We start from the raw sequence: 23,728 nt of genomic DNA on the forward strand, positions 1-23,728 counted from the left end.
ATTTTTTGTTAATTTTTATTTATTATAAGATATCTGATTAATCAGTAAAATTTAAATTTGAACTAAATATTCCTGTAATCATACAGTCATCTCACGACTATTTAGTGATCCTGCATTTGCTTCATTCTCATACAAGTTTTTCCTTTATGAATGTTTTTTGTTGTTGATTATATCAATTTGTTAATGTCATTTTTTTCATCTTAAAGAATTGTATTTATTGTTTTGATATTTGTATATAAATAACAATGTGGATTTAAAACAATGTTGTGTTATCTATAAAATAATAGTGTGAATTTAATTTACTTCTATTTTTTTCATTTTTATTAATGTCATCGTTATTAAAACTGTTCAGCGTAATATTTATGCTGAACATTTTTAAATATTTGTTTTCTTTTTAGAATATTTTAATTGTATAAGTTGCTATTAAACCCATTTTTTTTTTTTAATTTTGTGTGAACATTAATGTACCTATTGCTTTGTACTACAGCAAATTATAATTTTATATAAACGTTTCATTTTATTCTTTTTTCTTAATCTACATTAAAATTAATATTAATTTTTTATGGAGTAAAATTTATTTGTATATTCTAAGAAATGTTATTGAGAAATATATTTTTGTATCACAGATTCAGGAAATTGTAAAGTTATTAAAAGTAATATTTTTTTAATAATAAACCTGTTTATTAGTTCAGCAACAAATAACTGATACCCAACAGCAGTTACTGATCTATGGTAATAGATTTTGTAACATTTGAAAAATCCCTTGCCTAACCGAGACTCAAATCTGAAACCTTTAAATGATAGGCAGAGATATTACCACTCTGCCATGGAGATCAGTAGATTGGTAAAAATAATGGGAAAAAGATGTATCACAATTTTTCATTTCTTATTTCTTAATGTCAGTATAATTTGTTTTTAATGGTGTCAGGTAAATTTCTGAGTACTAAATGAAATTTTATTTTCAAACTAATGCTAGTTTCTTTATACTTATACCGTACTAAATTTTCTAAGAATTGTTTACCGGCTTTTAAATGTAATATAATTTTTGTTGATGAATGTATTGAATAATGCTTGCTTTATTTGAATTCACGAAACTGTTTTTTTTCTCTTTCTCTCAGAACTGTTTAGAAAAGTTGTTTGTAATCTAAGTAAGAATTTCTTTGCTTGGAAAAAATATTCTACCAATTTTTTTCACTTTAAAGCTGGTGGCTGCTTGAAATTGCTTTTGCGTGTTGTTTGTAAAGTAACTAAAAATGAATATATCATTTACTTTTTTTACTCACTTTCTAATTAAAATTATAATTTAAAAAAAACTTATTTCAATTTACGTTTTTATTTATTACTCATATTATTCTATTATTTTTGCATATTGTGATTATTACTTGTTAGAATTATTAATTTTCCTTATTTTTTTTTTTTTTTTTTTAATTTCTGTTAGGGTTTAATTACTGGTATCTCGAATATGTGGCCAAGAAGTGTACAACATGGTGCTTGTATGACATCAGAAGATATGGACAGAATAAGGAAGTTTGTCACTGAGTTTTGTATGAATGCATTACTCCCTTATGTTGAAAATTACATTCATCAACTCAATGATATTGTAAGTTTTAATTTATCAGTGCTGATTTTTTTTAAGCATTATATTATTATTAGATTGGGGGTTTCTTTTTTTTCTATGTAATGTTTAAAATCAGTCTGACTTGAAGATGAAAATTTCATTAACTACCGACAAAGTTTAGATAATTGCTATGGCATACTTGAAAATGTAACTAAATTTATACTTATGTGTAATTATATATTAGAGAACGTAAGCATGCAAAAAGCTGGAGAAACATTTCCCATCACTAACACACTAGCAGTCAAATCTTTATCATACATAAGCACTCATAACATCAATACTACACGGCATTGTAACGCTTAACACAAGAGGTGGCTGAATTATAATGGACTTTCCCTCATAACTCGCAAATGAAAAGAGATAGTCAAATGAAATAAATATGGCATAAAAGTAAACATTATTTGCTACAAAAGCTTTCATTTAATTTTGTATGTAGTCACCATTAATAGATAGATATTTATTCCAATGTTGAATGAATTTTCTGATTAACTTAAATAAACTAAACCCTCTGTCACATACTGCTGTTATTTGAGTGTCACCTTTACACCGCTACTATTGGTCAGAATAATTTTGTTCTTTGCAGTTGTGTTTCTCTAAAATGCTTTATTTGATCAAGGAAAGGGTTGTTATAGTGGAAGTTTATGTGTGTCTGGATATTTTCAAGAAAAATTTCTAGATGGTGTATAAAGAGGTCCAAGTGCAAAACAGAATAGGCAACTTTCCGTTAGGACTGCAGGGGGAGGCTATAGTCAGTATTCAAAAAAGCATTTTCACGGTCTGAAAAATCTATACGTAGTTATAGATTTATTATAAAGTGATATAAAATACACAACTTGTAAGATTCTTCAGGATTTAAATTTGAAAACATAACGTGTAATAACTTTGCAACAACTTTAAACAATAGATAAACCAAAAGTCTTAATTTATGTAATTAAGCGACTGGCTGCTCAAAAACATTGTCGATGGACAAATAGACCTGATGCTGTATTTCTCATCTCAGGTGAGGCAAAGTTTCATTTATCTGCACATATTAATTCACACAATACAAGTATTGAATAAAAATCTTCACCAGATGTTTGAGCGTCCACTTCGAATCGGTGTTTGGTGTACTGTTTCTGTTAATTGTATAGCAGAGCCAATATTTTTTTGACCGGATTGTCAATACAGAAGTGAACTGTAAAATTTTCAAAGAATTAACGCTCGGTTAACAAATCATGAAAAAAGTACAGCTTCTTTCAATTTAAGACAGAGCACCTGGTCACGCACAACAAATGATTTATTAGCACACATTTATACTGATTTTACTGAAGAATCAATAATCAGTCGAACTGAAGGCAAATATTCAACCAGAAATAAGCTGCATTGACAACATTGTTTTGCATCCAGTGATTCTCAATATGATCATTTGACCATATTGTATTTCTTTTTATTGCTGTATTAATGTAAAGCAACTGCTTTAGATTTCTTTCTTACATTTTGAATATAAGTTCTTATAAAATACAAGAGATATAATATTTTAAATTGCTAAATTTCCAGCAAGTTATTTTTTTTAGCTAAAGTTAGAAAACATTTCTATATTATAGAAAAAGTTGTAACAATTTTTTTATGTTCCCAATAGTAGTAAATCTAAGATTTTAAAATTTGTCACTTATTGTAATTGTAACTGTTGTAATAGAAACTTAATACTTTTTTTAGAAATATTTTACTGATAATTTTTATTCTCCCAACAGATATCTAATAAAAAAGGAGTAAGTCGATCACTATTAAGTGCTACAAAACGATGGTTCGGTAGTAATAAACCTGGACTTCCTGGCAATTCATTACCTCCTACAGCTGTAACGTAAGATCATTTTTTTTTTATGGAAATATAATAAATAAATATGCACACATATTTAAATGATGCTAATATATACTGTACATATTGTGTACGTCTCTAATTACTATTGCAACTTTTATGAATCTTAGTCCCTAGCTTTTACCGTTCTTTTATCTAGAATGACTGTAGAATTATGTGTGATATTGAAATATGTTTGCTGCACAGTTCAAGTCACTGTGCTGAGTGTCCATTGTTGTCAGTGTTATCATATAAACTGTAATAGCTTTCTTGGAATACATGCATAAATTTTTCCTTTAATTGGGGATAAAGGTTTTATCAGGAAATAAATCCAGAAAAGCACATGAATATGAATTAGTTGGCAAAATCTGAACTGCTGTATGAGTATTATGCTTCTAGACTGTATAAATATCAGTTTCAATTTAATGATTATCATTCATTAACAGAGCTAAAACTTTGGAACATTCAAAATTGAAATTGTTAAAAGCCAGACAACATAGAACAAGTAAGTTTCTATTAAAAAACTAAAGCTAAGATTACAGGATTGTTCAGTCCATTTTGAGTTGATGAATATCATATAGATTGTTGGTTTCTATAAAAAACAATCCACCACTCATTTTTTACCGCCGTACTGAACAGATGTTGTTCCCAGTTATTTTTTTATTTGTTCCAAAATAAAATTTTGTGTTGGTATGGATTGATTAATCCATACTAATATTAATCCATATTATTATTAAGTTCTCTGTCAGAAGAACATCTTCAATGATATGTATAATTGTCTCTGTTAAAAAGGTTAATTGTTTAACAGGATCTTTACAATCTTTAATACCAGTTACCTTATTGATATTCAGGATAAATTTTATAAAAAAATAAAATAAAGTCGATTGATGTTTTGTTAAAATAAATAAATGTAATTGCTGAACTGATCTGTGCAAGATGTATAAATTAAAAAAAATGTTTGAATTCAAGCACAATTAGAATTTTTAAGTTTGAATTCAGAGCGCTATTGTAATTTGTTAAATAAATTAATGGATAAATATTTATTGGGTTCCAAATATTGGGATAATATTGGGATCGATGTGAATATATGAGGGACGTTCAATAATTAATGAGACAAGCTGATGTAGAGAAAAAAACAATTAATTCAATGACAGTGAAACTTAAGACTACTTTACAACACGGTCTCCAACAAAATTTAGACACTTGTCCCACCACTCTGTGAGCTTTCTGTAGCGTAGAAGTCTTTACCTTGTTATTTAAACCATTTGTGTGCAGCTTTTTTTGACAATTTCGTTGTTGTCAAACTGTTTGCCGCATAAAATGTCTTTGAGCAGGCCGAACAAATGAAAATCGAATGGAGCAAAGTCTGGGCTGCAAGAAGGATGTGGCAACACCACCCAACCCAACTTCTCAAGCATTTCTCCTAATCTCTGGGCAATGTGGGGGCTCATGTTGCCATGCAAGAAAATCGCACCTTTTAAGAAACCCTTGTCATGGGTCTCACTTTCTGTTGGTGCATGTTAGAATATTACTTACTGTTCACAGTACATTGTTCATCTAAATAGTCGCTAAAAATTGAGCCTTGCAGGTCCCAGAAGACCGTCAATATCACTTTACTGGGTGACGCATGAGTTTTGAATTTGTTTTTGTGAGTGAATTCGAATGTTACCACTCAGGATTTAGCTGTTTGGATTCGAGCTCGAAGTACTGTATCCATGTTTCATGACAGGTTATTATACGATCTAGGAAGTAGACCTTCCACTTCAAACTGTTCTTTAAGCTCATAACAAATGCAAATCTGGGTGTCTTCATGGGCTTGAGTCAACCGTCTTAGAACCCATCTCAAACATGTTTTGCGATAATTCAGCACATCATGAATGATCGACTGCATGGTTCCAACACTAATATTACATGAACTAGCAATTTGGGAAATTTTGACTTGCTTGTCTTTGTGAATAAGCTCATCTATGTGATTTTTGCCGTGAGGTAGTCGAAACTTCAACCAGTCTTCCAGAGCAATGAAGACCAGTCATGCTTGATTTGCCTGAATTAAACTGTTCCACCCACTTACACACATTACTGAACTTTAAAGTCTTTACATCATATTATTTCAATATTCTTGATTAAATTTCTGCCTGTTTCACACCTTCTGATAGAAAAATATCTTATCGCTGAACATTGCTGTTCTGGTATATATGTTTCAAGCAGAGCTGACATTTTGAAATCAACAAAAGAGATTATGTTTAGATTAATTATGATCAAACAGGTGATTAAATGTGTTCCCAAGGTTGCCTACTTGTCCCTCAAAAAGTTTCATTGTCATTGAACGAACCAGTTATGTCTCTACGTCAGTTTGTCTTGTTAATTATTGTACATCCCTCGTGAATTGTAAGGGCTTCAATTCAACAGATTAATTCACATGATATTCAATTTTTTATTTGCGTTGAAAATGTAAATACACAGTCCCTTATAACTTGGAAATAAAAAAAGATAATCAAATGAAACAAACATGGCATAAAAGTTTGTTTACTTAAAAGATTTACCATTATTTTTCCTGCGGTCACCATTTATATTACACATTACTTCCTACAGTGAACCGGTTTTCTCATTAAATCATTGAAGAAGTCAGTTTTTCCTTGATCCACACCTCATTCCATCCTTCAGTTAATCATCTGTGGTGAAATAAATATCCTGCTTTAATTGCAGAAAGAAGTGAAAATCACAGAGTGCCATATCTGGTGAGTATAGAGGGAAGGAACAAGTTCAAATCACAACTTCACAAGAACCTCAATAGTTTGATGTGTTTTTCTGTAGAGTGTCAAACACGGCAGATACATTTTCTTAGGTGTTTTAATATTTCTATATCTCACATCTCACAAATAATTTACAGTTAACTCAACTTCTTCCACCTTCTTTTTCTTCTCATCAGTCACAGAAACTGGTCCACCACTGCAAGGTTTATCCTCAATATTTACTTTACCATCTTCTGATGCACGAAATGTTATTGCCCACCTTCTCACAGTACTTCAATTAAGTTTCATCACCATTAATAGTTTTTAGATGACAAAGAATGTCATCATAAAAAACAAGAAAATTTTAAAAATCTGATTTAAATTCCTCAAGCTCAGAAAAATATATAATTAATGGAGTAAATTACGAATACAGTGATTGGCTTAGGAAAATAACAAATGTAATTTAAGTTGTTATTATTATTATTATTATTATTCAAATCTCAATTAAAAGATGCCTAAATAATATAGGCATCCAAATAATAATTGAAATTATACAAGGCATATTCATAAAGCAAGGGTCGTCGGCTTATATTTAAATATTAGCAGGTCTGAACACAGTTTCACGCATGCAGGGCCATCTATTGGCTATTTACAAAGCCACTATAGTTGTTTTGATTCAGTAGTCATTTGCCTGCCGGTGAATGCAGATTGCAATGCCCATGACAATTGTTTTTTCCACCAGTTGTGAAATGCACGCTGTGATTATATTTTTGTGTGCAAAAGGATCTTCAGCTGCTGAAATTCATCGGGAGTTATGCCTAGTGTATGGACCTACAGTAATGAGTGAAGGAAAGGTTAGACAATGGTGTTGAGACTTTAAAAATGCGCAATGAGTCTTACAAATGCGCATGATGAAGAGCATAGTGGCAGGCCCGGTATTCAGACTGATGAAATCGTTCACCAAGTGAACTGTAAACTGCAATGTGATTGGCAATTGACATTTAGCGCTCTGGCTGGTGAATTTCTGCATGTTGGACGCACCTCTATCTATATGATTGTCACAGAAAAGCTCAGATATCACAAATTGTGTGCAAGGTGGGTACTGAAAATGCTCACCGACCAACACAAAAAGCAAAGAATGTGCAGTTTTACAAAGAGCAAGCGTTTTTGGACTGCTATGAACGAGATGGAGATGATTTGTTTTCCCACATTGTTACGGGCGATTATACATGGTTATCCTACACCAACACAGAATTGAAACAACAGTCGATGCAGTGGCGCCATTCAAGTTTCCCAAAACTGAAAAAGTTTAAGCAATCTCCATACTCAAATTGAAAAATGTTGGCTCCCAATTTTTGGTACGAAAAGGGCGTCAATTTGGTTGATTTCATGGAATGCGGGTCAACAATTACAACTGACATATACTGCGAAATGCTCGCCAAACTGTGACATGCAATACAAAATCGACGACGCAGAAAACTGTCGTCCGGCGTAATCCTCCTTCATGACAGTGTGCATCCTCACACCGCTGCCTTAATCAAGAAGAAGATTTAAGATTTTCATTGGGAACTTTTTGACCACCCTCTATGTAGTCCTGACCGTACACCTAGTGACTACTTCTTCTTCTTGTATTTGAAAAAGTGGCTTGGTGGACAATGATTTGAAAACAACAAGGAACTCAAGACTGCCGTTGTCAACTGGTTCAATTCCCAGGTGGCGAACTTCTATATAGAGGGGTTAAAGAAACTGATGTAGCATTACAAAAGTGCTTAGAACTGTGTGGTAATTATGTGGAAAAATGAAGTAGATGTGTAGTAAACTAAAACTGTAAAAAAATAAAGTAAAAGTAAAAATCTTTTCGTACGAGTTAATTTTTTTTAATGACCAAACGGCCCTTACTTTATGAATATGCCTCATATTAGCAACAGAAATAAAATTCATTTTATTTTAATTAGATAGCAAGCACCTATCTCTACACAGTTTTAAAATTTGTTTTTTTTATTGATTTGTCATTAAAAAGGTGAAAATAAAAAAATTATGTTTATTTTTATTAAATATTAATATTTTTAATTTGTTATTTATAATTAATATTAATTAATCATAATAATGAAATTAGTGTTTTTATTCATTTGGCTGACTGGGTACAGGAAGTAATTTGATCCACAACTTGCAAAAAAAAAAAATCAATATGTCTAGGAAAAACATTTGGTCCTGATTTAACACCCTTAATGAATTGCTGTTTTTACTTTAAAAATTATGCAGCATTAAAAAGTAAAATTGAAAAAAAAATTCTTAGTAAAAAATCTTGGGTCCCAGTTCACTGCGTTTACCAGATATATATCGTTAAAACTACTGTATTTAGAATATAATGCTAATAAAAAAGTTGAACCCATTTTGATTTCCTGCTTTAACAACTACCTCATTTTTTAATAACAGCCACTACTTGAAAAACAAATAAAATAACAAATTTTTAATTCTTAAGCCAAATCCTATTGACCCCCCTTTTTTTAAAAATATTTCCATGTCATCTACATTAATGCTAGATACTGTTGGATTTACAATCGTAAAAATTAAGTTTAAAAAAATTGCTATTTTAATTATGGGTCCCAGCATCTTGTTTTTAGAGGTTTAAAAGTTTATTTATTGTAGTAATTATATGCTTCAATAAGTGGCCCGGTTTACTGTAGTGTTATTCATTGACTAAAAACAATTACAATTTACTAAAATAAAAAAGGTACTTCTCTGAACTCCCTTTGTTTGATGTTATCATAAATCAGGTGAAATCTGGGATATATACAACCAAATATTTGTGCCTACTTTCATCTTTTTTGGTCGACAGGTTTTCAAGATATCAGGCAAAATCTATTAAGAAATAATGTTGATTATTCCCCCACCCACTAAATCTAATTGATTTAAAACTTTGTAATTTTAAATAACTCTGTATTTACTTTCATCATATTCAAGCTCAATTTTGTACGACTACTATACAAAAAGTCAAATATTAAAATTTGTGAAAACTACTTCTCCCTCTTTATTTCAGCTTGTCCACAATCTAATGCCACATCCTGACCCCCGTAAGAGAAGGGAAGACACCCACTTTGTGATGATCCTGGTCACCACACTACCTCCTCCATTGCTAACCCTGATGGCTTTTACCAGAGGTCATCTTTTAGACTCCCTAAATCTGATAACACAACACATTCATCAGGATGCCACCAGTGCAAATGTAACTTAAACCCTCGGCTATCAAATTAACTGATTCGCGGAACACAATCCCCATGCCTTTTTCTAACACTGAAGGTTTCACACAAAAACTCCTCTTATATTTAACTTCAGTTAGACTATGCACTCAAATCATTACTTGATCGAGTCATTAAACACCAAAAATACTATCCTCATACCAACAAAACAAATGTTGATCGCAACGTCAATTTTTTAATTTACTTAGAAATCAAGAAACAGATTCACAAATTTAACCTTTAATGAAAATATACTCTATTTCTCTCTTCTCTTGTTCACTTTCGGGAACAAGATCAATGCCTACACTCTCTCATACCGCAGCTCGTGACAGAGTTCTCTACACATCCATTCTCAACCAAGGTAACTAGGGGCCTGCCTCGGATACGAGGCAGGCCCCTAGCCACCTTGGTTCTATTCGATCTGTACATTTATATCGGCATCAGACCCACTCAGCCATCCTCTGCAGGACTAAGAATTTAAGAAGCCAGCAACTATGAAATACCACAATGCCCATTTGTGATTTTTTTTTTTTAGCCATTTTTGAAGAATTTATATTGAGTCAGTCCGGAGACGTTAATCAAAGTATTGGCCAGCACACATACATTTATACATCTTCCAGACATTTCTATAACTTTTTGTGTTTTTTTTTACTAAGGGAGCCTTGAAATATTGACATTTGCAAAAAATGATATCCATAATTTTGTTTGATCATTAATTATACTTACCCTTTATAACTATGCTGCTGCAGTGGCAACAGAACAGGAAAATAAAAAACCGTTCTGAAGAAAATTGATCTTTGTAAAAATATTCAATCAACATTGTCAAAAGAGAGAAAGCAGTGACTGATAAAAATGTTTTAATTTTGATAAATTCATTATTTTCTTCTGCTAGGGTGTAATTTGTTTAACTATTTATTTAACTGTACACATGTAACAAGTTACATTAAATGGTCATTGAATTAAATTGGAAAACAAGTATTACTTTTAAGCTTGTTTTTTAAAATTTTACTAAATCGTATTTTGTTCTTGTAAGTATTTACTAACTTGCTTTTAAAATGTGTAATTTGATCTAATTTAAATCTCATTTACAGGTACTCAAATGATTCTCCTGAGATTCAACTTAGAAGACTCGGGGATTTGTATTTCATGTTTCATGCTTATAATTTGGCATATTCAGCTTACCACAGTGCCAAACGAGATTTTAATGCCGATAGTGCATGGCTGTATTATGCTGGTGCTTTAGAAATGGCAGCATTGTCTTTGTTTTTGCAAGGTGGGGATACTGCACGTAAGGCTCATGATTATGCTGATGAAAGCATACTCATATATTTGAATCCATGCAGGTAATTTAAATGTTTTTCTTCTTTTTTTCTAATTGTTGTTTGTTCATCTTACTTTTGAAAAGGTATTAAAAAATTGCCCATACTTATATTTTACAAAAAGTTCATAAAAATGTTTTAAAATTTGCCATCCTTTAAAATATCCTAGTCTTTTATTCTTCTGTGTGTTGTGTGACCTACTTTATTTACCTAATGTGATTATAAATGTAATACTGCTTGAGTCATTTACATCTGAAATAGATTGAATCCATTTTAAAAGATCAACTTCCTTGAGTGCCATACCTGGTACTCTACCTTTCATTCAGCAGACCGTCGTAATACCAGTATGGTAATCATGATTTTTAAAAACCATTGGTTCTATTTTTTTCTTTTCTAGAACTCGCAGTTTATAAAACTTTTACAGATTAATTATTGATATTTATTGAAAAATATGTCAGCATACTATTCCAGTGCTTAGTGTGTACGACACTCTTAGGGTTGGCTGTTGAAGCATTCTCCCAAAAAGCATATTCCATGTTATTTCTGTCCAGTACAGAGTTATTGGGTACCTTTAACATGCAATCTTATACTCAGTTTAAAGAGTTAAAATGGGGTAACAATGAAATTTACAATTTTTTGTAATTTCTCAGTAACAAATAAATATTTCAACTCGATTTTGGGTGTGTGTAATTTTCATGTATATCTAAAAATCACTTTCTGGATTTTTTGAAATTCCACCTTGAAAGGGGTGAAGGAAGGTAAAATAAAATTGAGTAATGACTGTAAATTTAACTCGACAATTAAGACAGGAGTTTTTTTTTTAGAAGCAGCAGAAAATGTTGGCCGAGGGATATGTGAAATATTTTTTTCCCACTCCTCTGGGCCAGACATACAATGAAGTAAAGCTCAGCCCAGGGGAGTGTCATTGAAACTCAAACAAGCCTCCAGTTCAGCTTTTCGGTTGGATCCTATGTGATCAACGCCTGCCTCAAATCATCAGGGAGGGGTTAACCAGGCCCGACTATGTCATTCCTTAGATGATCTCCGACCTGCCTGCACAGGTAATTACTAATGCCTTTCTCTCTCAGTAACTCCATAATGGATCCCCACAGTATGGAACCGAATGCATTCTTTACATCTAGCAAAATCATTGTCAGCATATTCCTCATTCTCCACGTGTCCTCTCTTTCTCTTCCAGCCCAGTTTACCACTCTTGAGGTTGCTTGGGTGGTCGACTTCCCCTTACAGAAGCCATGTTTGTGTATACTATTTTGACTTGTCTATAAGTCAGCCTTGGGAGCAGTCCCCGATTTCTTCTTCTGAACGATCCATCTCTAATCTCCAGCCAGGTTGCCAGATGATCACTGGCGATGTCATCCCAGAGTACACACCAATCACACTGGTGCAGGTCCCATCAGCCGTCCAGGATTGTCAAATCTAGTACTGAAGCGTGACCCCTAGCCTCGGACATGGGGGTGGTGTCATTTACACAATTTAAACTATTGACTACCTGCAAGTATGTCAGCAGCTCACCCCTGCGATTAGTGTATCCACTACCTGCTGCCACTGATTTACAATTGAAGTCTCCCAGCAGTATTGTCTTCTTAGTCAATCTAGTTATTACCTCATGGTGATCATCTGTGAAGGCCTGATACTTGGCCAGCACACAGTTCGGGGAGACATAGGGTCCAATTACCACCGCATCTACCAACACCATTGACACAGTGTCATCCCTCCTTTCCAGGAATTGCCAAGCGATCCGTCCATTGATGTCTCAGATAGCTACATCACCTCTTGTGTCTGCACACCAGTCACTCCCTGTACCTATTCGTTTGATGATGTTACCATTGGACTCAGTCGCCACAATGAAATCAGCTCCATACCTGCTCGCTATCTCACCAACCAATAGAAGGGAGCTTCTATTGGAATTCATTAACACGATTCTAATCATGTTTGTTGTACCTGCACTCCAAGCCTCGAGTACGATGATTCAACAGCCTGCAATCCAGGCATTTCATGTTCTTACAACTTGCTATTTTGTGGCCACTTCCCCCACAGTTAAAACAAAGGTCTGCCCTGTTTGGATACTGACACTGATTTGCAGTGTCCTGGATGCCAACAGCAGTAGCATCTATCTGCCTCCTCATGAATGTGGGCCCAGCAGTGGACCCATCCTATTTGGATCCTCTCCTTGATTAGCATGCTTTCTTTTCAAAGCCACATGATTACTGTGACATTCTTGGTTTCTCCGTTTGCCAGCCTTATTACGGAGATCATGAATTCTTCATCATTACCTAGGGCCTGTGCTATCGCATTTTTTATCTCTTGTTCTGTGGCGTCTGATTCCAGATCTTCAATATGTACCACAGTATGTCTCCCACTTCATGTTTTGAAATCAATCTGTAATTCAGCAGCCTTTATATGTAACACTGCTGTAAGATTCTCCGCATTCTGCACATCTTGAACATGAATGTGTAATTCATCATTATTACCCTTCTTGAGAGATAACTTCTCCCGCCTCCTCTTGGGAAATTGTGGATTTCATGATCTTGATTAAGTCCTCCCTGTCGTTTTCACAACTACAATCCTACTGTCAGTCACCGGGGGAATGGTCCTCTTTACACTTGCGAATCCTGACCCTTGTTTGTCAGGTTCACCATCTTGTTGTGGCTCAACCACCTTCACTGGTTCCTCTTGTTCTCTGTGTAAGTATATTAACATCTTTCTAAGTAAGAACTGACTCCACTACCAGGCAAAATATAAACACCAAAGACTTGGAACCTCATCAATTTAGACAAGTGTTTCAACAGTTATAAAGTGCATTTGGAAAATCGCTGTGCAGTATACTGTAGAATTATGTGTGCATTTTGTACTTTCAGCATTAGGTTGGTTACCTTTTTGGATGAAATCAAACTGAACAAGATGCTTGATATTTCGGATACTATGGGTGGTTGAAAATCCATCAAAGTCAATGTGTAAGTTAACAGAGTAGCAAGATACCACCACATAAAGCTGTAAGAAAAGAACTGAAACTTTTCCTCTACAAAGTATTGTACGTTCAAGAACTGAAACCTACAGATCATTCCAAAAGACTAAATTACTGTCGATGGTTTAAACGTTTTATTGAACAAAATTCCATATGTATCCTCAACATTATGTTTTTTTACAAATGAAGCTTGGTTTCATCTGGGAGGTTATATTAATTCACAAAATACATGACTGTGGTCAACAACTAACTCCCATGAATTACATGAATTAATCTGTACCCAAAGCTGTAAAATAGAGTCTGGGTTGGTGTGAGTAGAACATGTATTTTGGGTCTAATCTTTTTTTGAAAATACAGTTAATAGTAATCATTATTGTGCTGTTTTAACAAACTTCGTTATTCAATTGACAGAAGTGGAAATTAATCATGGTTGGTCCAACAAAATGGCACCTCAGTGCACACTGAGGTCAATGACTTGTTTACAAAATGCCTGATGAATGAATCATTTCAAGGGGTTTGTAGCCTGTATGATTACCTGATCTGACTCCCACAGCTTATTTTCTATGGTGGGCAGGGAAACAGGTGGTGTATTGCAACAGATCACACATGATTGACAAACTAAAAACCACAATAAAGTCACGAATGAGACATCGGAGTACTTTAGTTGGTTAAAGTGTTTGAAAACAAATTGAAATATGTACATTGTACTGATGTTGTAGGAGGTCATTTTCAATACCTTTTATAAACTATACCGGTTATTATAATATCTGTTTTTATAAAATGAAATAAAAATACAAAGTAATAATTAAGAAAGTTTTCTTATTACACTTCCATAATTTTAGTTCAGATCAACTTTCCCAACACTCTGTATAACCAATCACACAACTGCATTGAATGCAGTTTAATGACAATTTCTGGGCCATATTATCTCCAGACTGACCATCACTGGATCTCATAACATGTACTTTTTCTTGTGGGGTTACCTAAAGAGTAAGATTTTTTTAAAGAGTAAGTAAATTTTTTATGACATTACCACGATTCCTGAGTCGTGTGTTGGAAAAAATCTACCTAAGATTTTTCAGTATGTTGTGTTTACAACTTAGAATGTTTAAGATGCAGTTGTATATTATTAAATAATTTACCAATTTTTATTCTGTATAAATAAAATAATTATTAATTAAAACTGCCTGTTTTATTAACTTATTCGTTACTCTTTGTTTTGTTGTTTTATCTTTGTTCAGGATGCCCCAATTTGCAACACGAGCCACTCTGTTTTCTACAGAATGTTTAAAAGGTCGAGGAATGTACGGTGAAGCAGCAAAACAGTTAATAAGAATGACTTCTGAAGAATCTGATCTGCGAAGTGCGTTATTATTAGAACAAGCAGCATATTGTTTTTTAACTTCGTCTAAACCGCCAATGCCTCGTAAATATGCCTTCCATCTAGTCTTAGCTGGTCATCGGTTTTCAAAAGCTAATCAAAAAAAACATTCATTAAGATGTTACAGACAGGCATATCAGGTTAGAATTCCAACATTTATTTTGGTATAATTCACTTGTTATATATACTAATCAACAAATATAAGTATGCTACATTATTTGTTCTTATTCTTTGTTTGTTGCATAATTTTTCTGATGTGTCTTGATGTTGGTTGTAATCCATAATGGCAGAATTTTGGTATGTGTAGAATTGATGTAAAGAAAGTTATTATATTTTAAATATTTTTTTAAATTTCACACCACTTTTCCACTTACTTGAAAATATCTTCTTTATTAAAATTTAACCTATTTGTTAATCATTAAAAACAGTAGTTGTTTTGTTACCAACAGCAGTTAGCAGTTTATATGAAGTAAAAGACATATAACTGAAGCAATATTTGTACTGCTGATAAATTTAGTTATACTTTTATTTCAAAGCTAATTTCTTAGAATTCTTTCATTAGTGTTCCCAATTACATGTAACAGGTGAAAGTGTAAACTAAGATCATATGAAGGATGACTGAAACAAGATAATCAAATGAAACAAGTATAGTATAAAAGTACATTTAACTGCTACAAAATGTACTTTTATTTTTCCACTGTTTATATTTTCCCATCGATGAATCAGTTTTCTCATTTTGTAAATGAAGAATGGTGGCTTCTTTCCTTGATCCACGACCCCAGTGCATCCTTCTCTTTATCATCTGTGATGAAATAAATACTCTTTGTAAATTGTGGAAAAAAGTGAAAATCGCAAGATACAAAATCTGGTGATTATGGTGGGTTTGGGATAGATTCAAATTTCAATTTCACAATAGTCTCTGTGATCGCACACGATTGTGTGGGCGAGTATTATCGTGGTTCTGTAGATTATCAAAACCAATGCACACTTCTCCTGAGATATTTAATATATCTACATTTGCACACAATTTAATTTATTTTTAGTCGGCCCAGCTTCTAGAAAATTAGTCGCATACATATGTTTGGAATCCCAGAATACGGTTAAGAGAACTTTCTTGCAGAGGGTTGTGTTTTAAATCTTTTTGATTGCAGCGAATCTTAGTGCTCGTTTTCCATGATCTGCCATGTTTCTTCTAGGTGGTAATGTTGCACCCGAGTTTCGTCTCCATATATTTTATAAGCTGTTCACATCATTCCTTTTGTTTTTGTTTGTTCTTTTCTGTAAGTTTGTATGGCAAACCTTACTGCAAACAGATCTTACGCTAGCTTCAGTGTGTTGTACTTGTTCTTTCGATATGCCTATCTGGGTGGCAATGTGTTCTTGTATAATGCAACAGTCATTTTGAAGCAATTCATCCACCTCCTTTAGATGCTTCTCATCAGTCATAGAAACTGATCAACCAGTGCCAAGTTCATTCTCAATATTTGTTTTTATCATCTGATGCATAACATTTTAATATTTTTATAAAAAAAAAAAAAAAAAAAAAAAAAAACACCCTACTTATAGTTCTTCAATTAACAGTTTCATCACTGTAAAAGGCTTTTAGACAATGATGATTGTCACTAATGTTCACTTTTTCTGCTGTTAAAAAATTCAGTCGCTGCACGTTGTTTTTGACATAGATTAGACATAGGAGGTGTACTTTATTCTATAACAACAATAACTGACAGAAAGTGTGAGGGCATGGTCAACGAGTTTTGAAATACTGGTTGCTTTTTGCGACATTTTATTCTCCTGTTATGTTTTAGTTTGATTATATTTCAGCTGCCCTTCATTTATGAATGAATCTTCCATATTTTTTTAATGAAAACTAAATGCATTACGTTCTAGTTATTTTAAAGTTTTCTTAAATTTCAAGTATAAATTCATTTTGATCGTTAACTGTTTTAACATTCCTGTCCAAATTAAATCTTTTAAAGGGTCCATTTTCCTGAACGTTTAATCGTAGTTAAATTTTACGTATGGAAAAAATTAATTGCAGTTATAATTGTAATTAATGTTATATTTTTTAATAGGTTTATGAAGGTAAAAACTGGAGTTTAGCTGAAGATCATATTCATCATACTATAGGAAGAATGGCTAGCGGTCTTAAACAGGGACAAGAAGCTGCTGAAGCTTTTGCTCGTTTGTTGCCTAGAGCAAGTAGACAAGCACCTACGCAACAAGCTACATTCCTGAGAGAATATCTCACCACACAGCAGGTACTATTTTGAAAATTATTAAAGTATATTATCTGCTTTGTATTATTCTCCCTGTATAAAGGAATCGCTTGTACGAGTTAACCTTCTCCAGTCTCACAAAGTTCAACTAATCCTACTCTTTTCACACCAGGAAAGTCATTTATTCAGCCTTAACTTCACTTTACTTTTTGCGACTCCACGTACTGTAAACTAAATGACAGTGAGCATATGAAAAAGTTAGAACTCCTTTCACAGTCTTAATTTCTTCTCATTACTTACGTAAATGTGTTGTCCATTTGAGGTCTGAAACGGTTTGCTGGTATCCCAGTCGCTACTACATTTAGCTCTAGTAAAGAATTTTCTTGATTCTTCTTCTACTCATTGCGTTCCTTGCATCTTGTACTTTTGACAGAGAAAAATTAAGAATGGTAAACATAGGTGTTGGCTTCTTGTGAAGAAATCAAACCATTATCAACATTTGTGAGGACAAATCCACCTATCCGTATGCTTCAAGTTATAATTTAAATCAGTGTACTTAACTAGGTTTTCCTAGAATTCTGGTATGATAAATTGTCTCATTAAAAAAAAAAAAAAAACAGTTTAATGAAGATTCTTCAAGGTACTTTGAATTGATGGTTTCTGAAAATTCAAATTTTTTGTAGGTGAAATCATTTTTGTTATTGTAGTTATTAATTTTTTAAAAATCAATTACTGTTAAAAATGCACCGGGCATTATATCTAAATTAATTAATCATAGATTAAAAGATCTTATTACATCCTCTACATATATTCATTTATGTTCACATCTTTGTCCCAGTTCTTAATCTGTGCAAGATAAGGTTTGAAAAGTGTAAGCAACTCTTTTTAGGTTGGATTGTATATTTTCTTATAGAAAGAAAATAAATAATAAGATAATATTAAATGTAATGTTAGTTTTTTTCTTATATACTGTGTACTACTTACTACAGGATGATTTTTCAGTCAACTCAGCATTTTTACTATTTATACTCAGTTTTACTATTTTATACTTGTGTTACATGTTTCATCCTCTATTAATTATTTTATTAAAGTGAATTATTGTGTGTTATATTTTTAGTTGGACAGAATTTATTATAAATTTGAGAACTTTCATCCTAACTAATCACATAATTAAAGATCGTGATCTATGAAGACTCTGATTGCTGGTACAGTTTCAAAATCTGGGTTAAAATTACTCATCGTAGTAACGTTATATTTATGCGCATTGAAATACAGAAAACGTTTTCTTTTTTCTTAGGAATTAAGTTTAGAGACCGGAGAGGTTCCAGTTCTTCCATTACCTGTTGTCGATGGCAGCACTGTTCAAGTATTACTAGGTTCTGCTCCTCAGTTATCTTCATTTCCACCCGGGGTAATACCTGCATCTGGTATATCGTTTGATCAAAATCAGCAGGATAATGCCAGGTTTGTGTTCTTTGTGGATTGATGTTCATCGTATAATGTTTTTAGTTTAATAAATACTATTATAAGCTTAATGTACAGAAAGTTGTTTATATTAGGTAATATTTACCGATTTAAAATTATTAAAACATTAGAAAGATATAAAGATAGGAAAATATTAAAAGATGTTACAGTCCAAGCATGAAGAGTTTTAGTGCAAAAAAAAGACATTTTTAGATGTACATTAAGGAGAATATGCTTCATTTCTCTTTTAGAAATTAAAAATAAATAGACAGAAAATATTATATAAAATATAAGTAGACATTTTAAATAGAAATTAAAAATAGAAATAATTAACAGGCATGTATTTGAGATTTTTAAATATGGTGTAACAAACAACTAAGGTAAACAAGGCCAACAAGGGGTATAAAATGCGGCAGGACTTAGTTAAGTCAATAACTGAACATCTAGGATTACCAGACTGACTGCCACAAAATAAAAAGTAAAAACAAATATGTTCACACAAATAATCTTACTGATGATTAAATAAAAACAAAGTTTCTGGACTTTTTTATTTTATGCTCTAGATAAATCTTACTTTTGGCTTTAATTTTTACTTAATGGTTCCAAAGTTTTATAATGCGATGAAATCTACCATCTAAAGATAGTGTTTCCTAACAGAAGGGGTAGAGGGTACATTAGGTATTTACATCATCTATCCCAATCCTTCTTTTACCAAGTTACATTAAGCCAGTTGACTTATGGCATCCATTTTTTTTAATAGTTACAAGTCTCATCTGTATAAAAATATTCATGAAAAATTATTTTAAAATGTTTCAGATATTTCTTACGTCCATGCATCATTTTCTAAAACAGAATTTTTCATACTTTGAATAGATTAATTTGCTGACTAATACGTTTATGAATAGGAACTTGAAAGTTTAAATAATTTTTTTTTTGTTATAAAGTGCATCTTGTTCAGGTTATTATTGATTTAAAATATTAACTTTGGTTAGAATTGTCATACTGATTTAAAGAATAATTTTAAGAATAATTTAATACATCAGTCATATTTATTTTAATGTTGCCGTACTGCATTAATAGAGTAAACACCAATGTTACAAGGTTTGTTTTCTTAGATACAGAATATCAGGTCTGACTGAATGATACACAGAATGTCTGAAAAGTTCCCGAACTAAATTAAATAAAAATACAGATTTAATGATAAATGAATTTACTCACATCACTCTACATAGAACCCTTCTCTAGTTATACACTCGTCAGTAGAGCCTGTCAAACGCTCTGGAGAAATCACTTTGTGGGATCACCTTCAACTGCTTAGTGCAAGCCCTTTGGATGGCCGGAATGTCGTCGAAAAAACTGTCTTTCATCTGCAAGTCTGCTGGAGCCAAGTCGAGTGAATAGTGCGAGGGGGGTAATAAGACTTTGATTTGATTTGCGGTATAATAACGTATTAAAACTCACTATGTTCGTCAAGGCATTGTCATGCAAGAGTGTCGCAATTGCCCAGATCCCGGTACTCGGGCCCAGATTCTATGAATACGACACTTCAGGCATTTCATTACTAGAATTTAGAATTCACAGTTTGACCAGTTGCACGCGCACTTTTGCAACGTTTTTGTCATGAACAGCTGCTGACAGCCTTAGCCTTCTCCTTCGTTCGTCATTCACCAACTTTCTACCATCTTCAAACTGCTTCCACCACAAGTATGTTATAGTATGAGATGTGGCTTCATAACCAAATAATTGCTGTATTATAGAATAAGTTTCAGCGAAAGATTTTTGAAGTCGAACACAAAATTTGATTGCACTTCTCTGTTCCATGTCACGAGCTTGCACAAGATTACATAAACACAACTTACGTGGCTGAATATAACTCAGGAATGGACTGACGAAATGTGATGAAATTTTGTACACACACTCATCAGACATCGTACTACATAGCTGCTTGGTTGTCCCAGAGATGGTGCTACTTGTATCGACTACAGAATTTTAGTTTGGGAACTTTTCAAACATACTGTGTTTGAAAACAATTTGTGTTTGTCATCAATACTGTTCCTCTTAAACTGAAATGTTAATGTTATTTTAATATTAATCCAATGATTGATCATTTCCATCCAAATGTATATTATTAGTGAATTTTTATAATCGTATTTTCTCCATTGACCTTTCCTATCCTATTTCATTGTTTTTTTTTCAAAATCTCTATGAAATTTTCTTAATTCTGATTTACTTCACTTCTTTGTCATTTTGTGTTTGGAATAGAAAATTACTTTAGTATGACATCAGTGGCAGCACTGATTTTACTACTATAACTGCCAGCTTTTGTTGTACACAATGAAAGGAGTAAATATTTGCTTAGAGTTTGTACATTATTATCCAGCTAATTTTTTTTTTAAATGTCGATTCGACAAGGATATTGAGAAATACCACACATAAAAACACTTGCTGTATAATTTATCTACTCTTATATAAAATTATAACGTACTCAAATAGGTCAATTATAAATATCAAAATAGAATTCTGATTTAATACAAAGTTTTCAATAACCAATAGAAACTGATATAGAATTAAGAAGAGATTCACATAATCAACAATTCACTAAGTGCAGGAATTATTCACTAGCTTACACTTTTATAAATTAATAATGTCACTTTGTCCCCTTTAACAAAGAAATGATCAAACTTCTGTTTCACCTCTGTCCAAAATTGGAATACTTGTGATGCAATCTTTGCTTGGTTGTTATCTGATACTCGCTCCAAATGCTCCCAGCTACACTTTCCACACATTTATTGCATACTGAATGGAAACTGAGGACTCGCTGGTCCTCGGCAGTATTTATATCTCTGGACCCAGGGGCTGACCTGCAGCACCAGTACCCAACACTCTTTTGTTTGTTGAAGCATAATAATTTCTACTGTTCACATCTTCTATGCTTTTCTATAAATTCTTTCTAGAAAGAATTCCTTTGTCATTTCTTCTTTTTTCTTCTTGAAGCTTCTCTACCTGTTACAATACTTTTGAATGTTTTACATGCAAGTTGATCCCTAAAATTTATCTTTTGTTCACTTTTAATAATCTTACAGATTTTGATTTTTATAATAATAGTTTTTTGATTTTTTTATAAATTAGATGGTCAAAGTTAGAAGAAAAGGTCGTTGGATTTGCTTTGGAAGGCCATCCTATGATATTTAAACCGACTATTGAACTTCTAAATAATACAACTAATAATTCAAATTCACCGATGACATATGTAAATGGTATGTATGTTTCATTTAGAAAGTTTTTTTCTATTTTATATTCTTATTTGGTTTTTCATTTGTTTAACATCTCTTGAATACTTAGGAATATAAGGAATGTAAAAGATATATAACATTGTTAAATTCTTTCTTTTTATTTGTTTATTAGTTGATAAAAAATTTACTGGGCGTGTGTTCAAAAATCAAAAAGGTTTTTTGTAAAGAGCACCTTTACGACATTGCATTGTAAAAGTATGTATAACTGTAACATTGAGGTGGGGTAGTAATAATTATACTTTGCATTCCATTGAAATAGATTTGGTTGTCATAATGGATATTTTAATTTTAACTTATTTTCCCTTCATGTGTTCTTTATGATTGTTCAATAGCTTAAGTGATTAAAGCTTAACATTGGAGATTTGAATCCAGCTGCCCCAATTTTGATCCAGTCTCCATTTCATTCTTAGAATTTTTTTCTCGCATCAAGAGTTGCATCATTTTTATAATTAGAATGATGTAGCTGTACTTTGAGAGAAGTTATCACAATAATGGTACATATCAAAGAAATATTTATGTTTAGTAAACAATATAAAAGAACAAAAAAGATGATAATGGAAAACTAAATGTTAAGTTAGAGGAACACAATATACCAAAAGTGGGAGAAAAGTTTGTCACTTAGGTAGTAAAATTACAAAGAATGAACAAACTAATGGAAATATCAAAAGTATATTGGTACAAGCAGAGAGAATGTTCATGCAAAAAAGAAATCTTCTAATATATCAAAAATAGATTTATGAATTGGAGTAAAGTTCTTGAAAATATTTGTTTAGAGTGTAGCGCTTAATTGTGAAACATCAGTAATATGAAAAACATAAAGGAAACAATTAGAGACTTTTGAAGTGTATTGTTACAAAGGATGTTGAAAATTGTATGGATCGATAAAATTTTAGTAGAAAAAAGTATTTAAAAGCGAATGTGAGAATAGAAAAAATTGTATGAGAATCTAGTAAAGAGACAAACTACACAGTCTACCATGTAGACTGTGTAGCCTGTAGACTGTGTAGACCATATATTAAGATATGCAACTTCTGTTAATTTGGTGATGGAGGAACATGCATATGATAAAAACTGTAGGGGAATGCAATGATTAAATATATGAAATATAATGAAGGATGTAGGCTGTATTAAATATGTTGAGATAAAAAGATCAGCTCAGAATAAAAAGTACGGAGAATGGCATCAAACCTATTAACTGACTGATGATTCAGAATAAAAGAAAATACAAAAAGAAATATGTTGTAAATATTTTTTTAAAATTTTTTTTAAATTCAAGTAGAATATTTATTATACATTTTATGAAATTTTTTTCTAAATTTTTACATGAATACAAGGGTGGTTCAGAAGTCTGCAGCCTGATACAGAGATACCGCTAGTAGGTCCAAATGGTGATTTGTAGTTAATAGTAGTTAATATTCATTAGATGGCATACTAAATAGTTTACAACATGTCTTCTCAGGTATTTAATTGTTGTGGTTATGAGGTAGTAGATGAGTGTTGTTGTTTTGTGCAAAATGAATAAAATCAAAATCCGAGCAGTATAAAATATTTTATTGTTAAAGGTTTAAACCCAACAGATATAAAAAAGGAGTTGCACAACATTAAATGAATCTTCTCCGTCGTTTTTGACGGTAAAAAAAAAT

At 32.2% G+C, this 23,728-nt stretch overlaps 1 protein-coding gene across 5 annotated transcripts in view; it reads left to right on the forward strand.

Annotated features, from left to right (window-relative positions):
- l(3)76BDm (trafficking protein particle complex subunit 8 homolog l(3)76BDm) overlaps positions 1-23,728 on the forward strand; it is a 130,430-nt gene that overhangs the window by 54,492 nt on the left and 52,210 nt on the right. For all 5 annotated transcript variants that reach the window (XM_075359351.1, XM_075359353.1, XM_075359352.1 and 2 more), the window contains 7 exons: positions 1,439-1,600; positions 3,349-3,458; positions 10,515-10,766; positions 14,970-15,249; positions 17,185-17,370; positions 18,626-18,792; positions 21,922-22,049. In XM_075359351.1, the coding sequence (XP_075215466.1) occupies positions 1,439-1,600; positions 3,349-3,458; positions 10,515-10,766; positions 14,970-15,249; positions 17,185-17,370; positions 18,626-18,792; positions 21,922-22,049 (1,285 nt within the window). The remainder of the gene's footprint in view (positions 1-1,438; positions 1,601-3,348; positions 3,459-10,514; positions 10,767-14,969; positions 15,250-17,184; positions 17,371-18,625; positions 18,793-21,921; positions 22,050-23,728) is intronic.

The sequence above is a fragment of the Lycorma delicatula genome, chromosome 3, assembly GCF_047948215.1.
Source record: "Lycorma delicatula isolate Av1 chromosome 3, ASM4794821v1, whole genome shotgun sequence".
NCBI classification, from domain to species: Eukaryota; Metazoa; Arthropoda; class Insecta; order Hemiptera; family Fulgoridae; genus Lycorma; species Lycorma delicatula.